Here is a 10,828-nt window from a genome sequence, read left to right as displayed (position 1 = left end):
GAAGATCTGTGGTTAGTTCTCCAAGATGTTTGGAACAACCTACCAGCCGAGTTCCTTCAAAAACTGTGTGTAAGTGTACCTAGAAGAATTGATGCTGTTTTGAAGGCAAAGGGTGGTCACACCAAATATTGATTTGATTTAGATTTCTCTTTTGTTCATTCACTGCATTTTGTTGATTGATGAAAATAAACGATTAACACTTCCATTTTTGAAAGCATTCTTTGTATACAGCATTTTTTCACACCTGCCTAAAACTTTTGCACAGTACTGTATGTATGTATATACCCATACAATCAGATTGTGACACAGACTACGAATGCCGTGAATAAATATATATATATATATATGTTATATATATATATATATATATATGTTATATATATTACCAAACTCAGTTTTCTAATTTCTATATTGTTCCCAAAACACAGAACTTAATTATCCCAGGAGTCCAATTAAAAACAGAAGCAGGTTGGAACAAAAACCTGCAGCCACAGTGGCCCCCAGGACCGAGGCTGGGAAGCACTGACTGACCCCATGTAGTTTGCAGTGATGGCCAAGTTTCTAATTGAATAGGAACCAAAGGTGTCCAATGCTGAATAACAAATATCTCCCATTACTCATGTTACGTAAGCCACATGTCATGTGTTTCTCACATTCTGAGCATGCAACTGGATGACATGTATTGCTAAAAATGTGTTAAAAAAATTAAAAATGAGTTAAAAAAAAAAAGCCCACCCAGGGCAGTGCTTTTGAATTGAAGACCCACCTCTCTCCCCCCCACCCCCACCCCCTCATTCATTGGTCAAGAGTCCTGTATTCAATTCAACAGCATGACTCTATGTGAACGGGCCTCCTTTCTGCCGATGATTTTCCAGGCCATCACTATAAACTGCAGGGGGTGACAGACGTAGAAAACACTTAACACATCTGGGTGGAGTATAAGGACTTGCAGAGCCCACAGAGACATCATCAATGCCAGCCTGTCCTCCTGATGCCAGTCCTCACATTTTCCCAGCGCACAGTTAAACCCTTTAACAGATGACGAGGTTTACCACATAACTTTATACCTTTTTTAATGTGAGATACTGTAGTGGACGATCAGCAGTTAGGCAAACTGTAAAATTACAAAGAGTATAGCAGTTGTACTAGGAGAACACAAAGGACATTAACTTCATGGGGGGGGGGGGGGGGTGTAGGGATAAAACGCAAGGTTACTGGATACATATTTATATACAGTACAGTGTGTAAATAACAATAAATTATAACGCACAGAGGCAACACAAACAAATGCCCACTTGCAATCCAGGATGGGGTAAACGAGAACAGAGGGAGTATATAAAAAAAATTAAAAAAAGGACAAGACGACTTTTAATTTTTTTGTCCTTCTTTGAGGCTCCCACTTTCTGTGAACTTACTCTGCCATGGTGGGGGGGGAGGCACCTAAAGAGTCCACCCTCTTATTAATTCACTGATTCAGATTTAAGGTTCTTTGCATTTTGAATAACACAAAAATTGAGGAAAACATCCAACTGGTGAATCTGACTGAACACGCAGGAGTAATTCAAACACTCGGCCACCCACTGAACCCCGCAGGCTCGCTCTGCTCTTCCTCACATCACCGGCACTTTAAGGCTCCGTCTCTTACCTGGCTGGTACTCAACATGGGCTCCTGGTTTTTTTCCCCACCAACTATTATGGCTGCAAATTGAAAGTTTAGAAGAGTCAGTTGTATGTATTACTAACAACAATATCACATTCCTGGTATAAAAAAAAAGTAAAAAATAATGTTGATAGATAAGAATACGGGGACCACGAAGATCTGAAATGATGTACCCAGTTCATGTGATACAAATGCTGAAGGAGAACGGGTATCCATTTGTCCAATAAAACTCGGTGAGCTAAAAGAACCATAAAATTAAATCCATAAGTGGAATGGTTTATATTAATAAACCCAACTAATGGCACTTATGTCTACAGTTAAATATTATAATCAATCATGAATAACATCTAATGGGGTAAAAGAAAGGAAAAGGGTACAGTATGGAGGTCGATTGGACTTCTTGAAGATTACCCTCATCATAAACACACATCCTTCAAAAGAGAGGTTGGGATTCTGCTGCAGAACACCACGGTTTACGTAACGCGATTCTTGAACAAGCTATATACATCAGTCATGGGGATGCCATGTGTGTCTAAACCCCAAGACCCAAACAATGCAGTCAGTGGCTGAAAGAATGAAATGTTCCAGGGGTTCTGGACGCAAGGCTTCATTCATCAGCACCCGCCCGCCCGATGTACGTAAAAACATCAAATGTTACACTCGGCACATATCCCACACATGTTCCTTTTGTTAAACTCTGTTATGTGAGCCAAGTCCAGTGACACAAGTCCCATTAAAATCTTCCATTTCTCCGGCATTTTAAAGCAGCAGCAAAACCACGGTTGATAAAAAAATTTTTTTTCTGAAAAGTCACAGGTTTTCCCAATGAAAGTGTGCCGTCGGTCCTCTAGTCATGGTCTCTTTTTTTTTTTTTTTTTCTTTACCAAGAATATATATTTTATTTTTCTTCTTCAGTCTTATCAAACAAAAAAAAAAAAAAAAAATCTCGGCTGGCGCAATAATAAAATGTACCACATAATCAGAAAAGTTTACAAGAACTTCATAACACGATGGAATACAATGCTGCCCAGCGACTGCCCGTTCTGGTCCACTTCCATCTTTGTGCGTTATTCAGTCCTGTTTGCGAAAAGAAATGCAAATCCATAATGGCAAGATTGTTTGTATTTAAAAAAAAATCCCAGTCCAAATGTATTTGCTAAAATTATTTCGATTTAGTTAAATAAATAGTAGAAAAATAATTTTTTTATTAAAAAAAGAAAAACTGAGATGCATTGTTTTTTTTTCCACGTCCAGATCAGTCCCTCACCGTTGTTGCTTCAGATAAGACACTTCAGTACGTTTGGCCAGGCCCTGGATCTGAAGGCTCACACACACAAGCGCAGAAGAGGAGGAGGCGGCTTATGGTGCACCTCAAGACGGACATCTGCTCGGTGGTCAAAGGAAATTCAGTGCTTAAGCTCCTTGTGTCGTGAGCCATCGTTCAATGTCTCAAGTCAATGTTCCTCCAGTTTCGGGATGAGTGGAGGGCTTCAGCACTCTGCATCAACGGTGTGCACCGTCACGGCTGCCTGCAGGTGATGGCTGTGATGCAACGGGTGATGGTGCGGGTGCCGGTAAGGATGGAACTTGTGGCTCAGCAAAGCGGCTGTCTGAGGCGGCGTGTCTAGATCCAAGTCTTCATCATGGTTTCCAACATCTACCCCTGCAGACAGAGGGTCGTTGTTGCAGGGTGGGTTTTCACTGTCCTCCTGGGGGCTCATCGTGCTATAGCCTAAAAAAGACAATGAACATATAGTAACCATATAAACCTGAACATGGAAACAAACAAGCGAGCGACATTATTTTCTTAGGTGGGGGAGTTTCACTGTCATCTCCTTCTGGAACACTTGAGCTTTATGGCCAGACTTCGGTACTAAAATATGCACATGAACTCTTTGAGGGCTTAATATTTTTTCCCTAAAAACAGTTTTCTGAAAAGCACACAAAGCAATGGTTTCATACACAAGTCCACATAAAACGTCTGTTGCTATGTGCTGTGGCTGCTGTTGGCACATGTTCTGCATCTCTGGCGGCAATGCATGTGTTGGGGGCACCTCGATGGTCAGCAGGAATGCACGGTGGGCCAGCTGCCTGACTGTCTTCGCACAGCAGGTGGGTGGCGGTCGCAGTGTGACACAATCTGGTTTGTACCTCTTGTCATCATAAGTGGTGGTCCTCCCAGGCAAACACTGCTGTAGGCGCGTCAGCACCACGATCACCTGGGGACCGATCAGATGATGCTGGTACCTCACTTCCGTTTCTGATCTCCATCTCCAGATCACTTGCATCAAACTCGGAGTCATGACAACTCAGAGTCCTATGCAACGAAATTACGTAAAACGTCCACGGAGAATTTTGCTTTGCACATTCACTTTGGTCTCTCGCCAGATGTCGGTGCCATTTTAGAGGTTGTTTGTTCTTCGCTACTCGTGCATGCGTAGGGAATTGAGGTTAAATCAACAAAGCTATGTAACTTTCCGTCTAGTAAAAAGAGTCAAACTAAAACGTAACGGTGAGTTTTGTTGCACTTTACAGCTGATTACCGTCCTTTATTCCAGAAATTTGACAAAAGTCGACATCAGCCCTGAAAGAGTTAATGAGGAAAATGGGCCAAGACAAAGAATACAGTAGTGGTTAAGGATCTGAAGGGACCCAATCTCTAAAATGGTTACAGAAAAAAACAAAAAAAGTGAGAACTGGTCTGGGTGATGCTTTGAAAATATCTCAAAAATGCTTGTAAAGGTCACGTTCACAAAGCAGCTAAAAATGACTCTCTCTTAAATTTTTCCGCTCATGTAACACAGATCTGATCTTTTTAGAGAAGCGTAAGCTGCAACATACTACATAGAATCAATTTGTACAGACATAATGTTACCAGCGTTTGAACACTTTGGGCACCCTGCCCGATTGGAACAGGAATCCATTTAATGGCATCAGACCACTGTGGAAATCCCCAACGCGTTCAAAAGCCCACAAGAACATCCAGGATGTCCTTATCTTGACGCAGTCAGACATTACCACACAGTCTAGTAAGAAGATGACCAGACTCGGTGCTGAATTTTCTACGTCAAACAAGTAGGCTGATATGTGATGGTATACGGTGTCATAGTAGACATCGACTTTATTGTTTGAAACTTGTTTGGGAACAATTGTTATTTTTTCTGTTTGCTCTTTATGGGTCACCTCAGGGTGATTGTTGTGGGTCTAACATTACCGGAACCTCCGGTCTAAATACAGCCACGGCACAAGTGGAGCTTGCCCTTCACCTGGATAAACTAGAAAATCAAGGACCTAAAGCAGAAGGTGGCATGGCACTACCCAACTTTCAATTTTATTACTGAGCAGCTAATAAACAAGCTATAAAGACCTGGGACATTGACACTAATTGAGGAAAATCCACAAGCCTGGTCTGCAATAGAAATAAAATCTTTATATTCCCTGCTATGTGCCCCAGTTAATACAAAGTACCGTCATTGCACTAAAAATCCAATTACCCTTCATTCTCTCACAATACGGAACTAATGAAGGAAGCACTTAAGACAGAAAAGCCTTTGTGTGTTGCACCCCCAACATAACAACCACCTTTTTTCATCCTTTCAAACAATTTAATGTCTGGAAAATGTCCTGGACTGAAACACTGAGACTTGTGCATAGATAATGTTAATAATGCATCTTATGAACAATTACACTTCAAATACAACTTCTACGCAACATAATTCCTCCACTACTTTCAAGCCTGACACTTTGATGAACAGAACTTGCCTAATTTTCCTCACCTTCCACCTTGTTCTATTCCAGAAGAATAACTGATCAGTCCTGAAGACTCAGATAGGACCTCTACAATATACAATCTACAAAAATATTTATATCAATAAGTCCCTTCCTTTCAAATACCCCAAAGTACATTGGGGTAAGGATCTGTCACTCAATATTTTAGACATGGAGTGGAAGGCAGCCATGCACAGAACACACTCTCGCTCCATATGCGTAAAGCATTCAATCATTCAACTTAAAATCTTTTACGAGTACATCGGTCTCATTTGAAATTGTCCAAAATGTTTCCAGGGTAAGATTCAAGCTGTCAATGTTACAATCGAGCTCCAGCCTCACTCACTGGGCCACATGTTCTGGTCGTTTGGACAACAATCTTTAAATGGCTATCAGACAGCCTTGGGGTCTCAATCACTCCTAACTCATCAACAGCTGTGTCTGGTGGGCTCCCAGTGGAGAAAGACAAAAACGGTCATTTCCTTCGCTGCACTACTAGCACATCGACTTATCCTGCTCAACTGGGAGAATCCCACCCCACCACACTTAAGTCAGTGGGTAACTGACGTTCTATACTACTTGGAATTGGAAAAAAATTAAAACACTCACTTCGAGGATCTCATCAATAACATTTTAGAATAAACTTCTATTTCTGGGAGAAGCACACCCGTCTTTTTGCGCTCCTGTTATACAGCAACCTCAGTTGCTGCTCCCCTCTCTTTCTCTTGGCTTGGGGATGATTTCTTTTTTTGTTTTGACTTGACTGTATGGAATATTTCTGTTTTGAATTAAACATATATAAAATCTATGAGCTCTAGTTTGTTCCTCCTATTTTTGAACTGGATTTTTGCATTTCCCCAATGCTTCTGTTGCTCTACATATTTTTTTGGATCTGTCCGTTTTGACCTTTACCTGGCACTGTTTGTGATTCTGGCTCACGTTATTATCTACTGTTCCTAGTCACTCAGAACAAATCCGGACGCTTTGTCTCACTACACTCTGCACCCGTCACCTGCCAAATGTAATATGCTTTCGGCTGGAGATGCCAAACGCAATTTTCCGGTGACAGTCTCACTAACAGAGTTGGGCATGAAGTATTTGAACTTCCCCCTTGACATTTTTAAATTGTCAAACCACTGCTTTTCATCACAACCGTCCACTTCTTGCTGCCACCATTCCAGATTTGTTTTTTCATATTCAGAGGTCCCTTTGAACACACAAGAGATACAACCATAATAAAAACACTGGCTATGATCATTCATTTTCAGTTTCTCCCCATCATATCATTAGCTTAGGAATCAGAAGATGGCCTCAACTGAAAACAACTTTACTAGTTTGGACAGAAACCACACTGTTGAAGTTGTTGGTGGTCTGGTTTAATGCACTCACTTTTATTTATTGTGAGCGTGATCCACATGTGCAAAATTAATATCAGTTTTAGACTTTGCTAACTGGCAAAGGTTTAATAGGATAGTCAGGAAAAAAAGGACATCAGTCAATTCGGCTACAGCGTGAATTCAACCAAAATCTCTTTTGTAATGAATCTCTTAAGTTACAGATTCAAAAAGATAATATTTACATCTTAAAACATTATATAAATTCAGGCTCTGAAAGGACTATTAAGGGATCACCTACCAAAGGATACAACTTCTAGAACTCCTCTCCGGCAGAGCGTCTACAATCTAGAAACATGGATCACTCTCTCTTGTATTTAAAAGGCACATAACTGAAAATGTAAGCTGATGTAAATATTATTATTTATCTTCAGTTTCCAGTTTGTCCGGCCCTGAAGAAGAGTAGATTCCCGAAACGCATCAGCCTGATGGAGAACGATATGAATATTCATTGTTAGAAGTGTTCATTCTGTACACTATGGTGTAATAAGAATATAAGTTTAATGTCACTGTGCTCTGTACAAAAATTATTTTATAAATCCATTGACATGTACAGGCCAGGCCAAAGTTAGCCCACAGGGGCTCTCAGCATTTAGAAGTGCTGGGCCAAGCATAGGACAAGATAGACAAAGACAGCTGGAGGAATGTACAGTCAGCCTAACGACAGGTGTATACTATTTTGTCCTCTGTTAACAGTCGGCACAAAATCTTCTTTCCTCGTTTGGAAATGGACTACTTACCTAAGTAAGGGTCTGCACGTGGAGAAGAAAGTATAAAAAGACTTGGACAGCAGCCAAACACTTTTAAGCCGACGGGCGGATGGGTGATATCGTCATCAGTCCTGAAAACCCTTCCAGTGCAGCGACGAAAAATGGCAGACTGTATAAATCAAGATCCCACCTTGGTATTGTCTTGCTATGGGCTTCCTGCCTGTAATGCCGCATAAATCGTCAGTAAAGAAAGCTATTTTCTCTTATGTGATTTTTACCGCCGTATCACTATGGGAGGGATATCACCTTTTAATATCATATCTACAGTATATAGTTTTCAGTTACTTAAAACCCAGCAATTACAAAAGAACTTATTCCAACTAGGGAGCTATATCGCCCCCTATCGGAAACATATGGTTACTTTGTCCCTCTAGACCAGGGGTAGCCAACTCCTGTCCTCAAGGACCACCGTGGCTGCAGGTTTTCATTCTAACCCTTTTTTTAATGAGTGCCCTGTTTGTGCAGCTAATTAACTTCTTGTGAATTCAATTAAACTGAATTATTTTTTTTTAAGATTTCTTCATCGTCCATCCATCCATTATCCAACCCGCTGAATCCAAACTACAGGGTCACGGGGGTCTGCTGGAGCCAATCCCAGCCAACACAGGGCACAAGGCAGGAACCAGTCCCGGAGGACACACACAAACACACCCACACACCAAGCACACACACTAGGGCCAATTTCTTCATCGTTCCTCTGAATTGCTTCATTTCTTTCCTTAAATGGCACCCAAACAGAAATGAAACGTGGAGTGAGTGAGCCAACAGAGGACCAACTCAGTCAGGGCCTCAAACTCCAACCAGCTGCTTAATGAGGCGCCGATTCTTGTCGTTAATTAAACCCATTTTTTTAATTTTGTGGCTTGTTGCTGCTCTCGTGGTGCGTTAGCAGACATTTCTGATATTGTTGATTTTTCTCTTTTCTAAGGACCTGATCAGACCAACATTCCTGAGACCTTCACCTTTCTTTATTTTCAGATTATTGTATGGTCCCAGTTTGCTGGTCAAGTCTTGTATCTCATTATTTGTTTGGCTGCTAATTAAGGAAAAAGAAACAACTAAGGGGTCCGCGTCTTCAAGCGCAGGTCGATTATAATTAGTTCAAAAGAAGTGAATTAGCAGCACAAACAGGGCACTCATTAAGAAAAGGGTTAGAATGAAACCCTGCAGCCACGGTGGTCCTCCAGGACCACTCACAGTTAGCGGCCGCTGCTTTAGATGGTTTCGTTTATAAATAAGGGTGTTTGACCTGACCTGGTAAATGTTTTTTTTTTTATAACACGTTTAAAATGTTGGAAGCTGTGTGCTCAAATACATTGTTGGAAGCCTTTGTGCTTGAGTTATAATGTTCTACAAGATATTTTTGAATGTTGTAAATATTATTGTGTAATACAGGTAGTGTTAACTAAATATACTTCTCTGACAATTGACCTTGCTGCTTCTTAATTGGCAGTCATCTTGACGGGAGCCATATAGTGGGGGGGCTGTGACCCGGTGTCAACACAGGTGTTTATTACCTTTTGCTGTGGAGGTTTATTTGTCCTATTAAAATGTTCTTTACTATGCTGTGGTATGTTTGTTCATTATTTGTATTTGACTAATAAAAACGTGATCATGAAAAAAAAGAAAAATATTAGTAAAATAAAGTCCAAAAGGTCTGCTGCTATACCAGTGTTGTTTCTTCATGGTGTAGAGGAAATTGTGTTTTTTTTTTGAGTGACTTTCCTTCACGCAGCACCATAAGATACAGGACTTTGTAAGTCAGGGGTGGGCAAAGTCATTCCTGGAGGGCCGCAATGGCTGCAGGTTTTTGTTCCAACCCAATTGCTTAATAAGAAGCACTTATTGCTCTAGAAACACTTCTGCTTCATTTTAGTTATCTCCCTCGTTAAGATTATGAACCCATCCATCCATCCATTTTCCAACCTGCTGAATCCTAACTACAGGGTCACGGGGGTCTGCTAGAGCCAATCCCAGCCAACACAGGGCACAAGGCAGGAACCAATCCTGGGCAGGGTGCCAACCCACCGCAGGACACACACAAACACACACACACACCAAGCACAGAGTAGGGCCAATTTAGAATCGCCAATCCACCTAACGTGCATGTCTTTGGACTGTGGGAGGAAACCCACGCAGACACGGGGAGAACATGCAAACTCCATGTAGGGAGGACCCGGGAAGTGAACCCAGGGTCCCCAGGTAGATTATGAACCCTTATTGCTTATTTAAGTCTTAAACAGCTTGGTTTTTAATTGCTCCTTATTAGCAATAAGATGCAAATGACAAAAGAAACCAGCAGTTATCCATTTTGCTTGTTACCATTTACCCCTGTGTGTATTTATCCTGCACTATTTGGTTTAATTAAATACTTGGAAGGAAAGAGAAGAGAAAAAAGTGAAGGACTGAGAATTACTCATCCGTTTTACACTTCAAAGTATTTGGATGATATCCTTAGAATGGAAAAAAAAATCTAGGATATGAGAATGACTTGACATGGCAGAGTTAAAGCACAAACAAGCCATGAAATGTAATTATTGGCAAGGATTGTTTTCTAATTAAGCAACTGGGTTGGAACAAAAACCCGCGGCCACTGTGGCCCTCCTGGAATGACTTTGCCAACCCCTGTATGTAAGCCATACCACTGCTACTTTTTATGCTGCCTCTCTTACATTAATCCTCCAAAAGTTAAAGTTAGAAACCTCTGCAGTACCGGGCACAACCCGAAGGTCCACTGTAGATAAGAAGCCAGACGTCCTCTTTGCCCACAACTTCAAAGAAAGTGAAAGTGGCTTTTCTAGTATTAGTAAGCCCTTCATATCTACAGCGCTTGGGTATTTTCACAGCTGTCCCTCGCCCATTCTCCGCCTGGTTCATGAATCAGTTACTTTGGCACATTCTAAAAACTGGGGGGAGAACAGGAGACAAATATTCATTTTTTTCCTCCCCCTGTTATTTTTATGCAGAGGAAGTCCACACGTTTTATTTGACAATTTCTTGACTAACACTGAACAGGCGGGATACGGTTTTTATTTTTTACAGAAGACACAGAAGTAGTAAATTAAACTGTTCTGGATGTTACCATGATCACTTTCCGTTCCAGATCTTCCCCAGTAACGCCTCCTGCGCTCTGGACTGTGTGTGTGTCTCTCTATCACGGCTGCTATGAATCTGGTGTTGCTGACTGGAGGAAAAAAAGAAAAAAAAAAAGAAAGTTAGTTGTATATCAGAGTAAC

The 10,828-nt window shown here is 41.1% G+C and overlaps 1 protein-coding gene across 1 annotated transcript in view; it reads right to left on the bottom strand.

The window, feature by feature from the left end:
* Nucleotides 1-1,056: 1,056 nt before the first annotated feature.
* Nucleotides 1,057-10,828, bottom strand: part of cachd1 (cache domain containing 1) — a 296,821-nt gene continuing 287,049 nt past the window's right edge. Inside the window, exons 26-27 of the mRNA XM_028810950.2 lie at nucleotides 10,675-10,776; nucleotides 1,057-3,392 (exon numbers count right to left, since the gene is read on the bottom strand). Coding sequence (XP_028666783.1) covers nucleotides 3,151-3,392; nucleotides 10,675-10,776 — 344 coding nt within the window. The 3' untranslated portion in view covers nucleotides 1,057-3,150. The remainder of the gene's footprint in view (nucleotides 3,393-10,674; nucleotides 10,777-10,828) is intronic.

Source organism: Erpetoichthys calabaricus, chromosome 10 (genome assembly GCF_900747795.2).
Source record: "Erpetoichthys calabaricus chromosome 10, fErpCal1.3, whole genome shotgun sequence".
Lineage (NCBI taxonomy): Eukaryota > Metazoa > Chordata > Cladistia > Polypteriformes > Polypteridae > Erpetoichthys > Erpetoichthys calabaricus.
The sequence above is the reverse complement of the archived record's forward strand: the minus strand, read 5'-3'. Positions and strand labels throughout refer to the sequence as shown.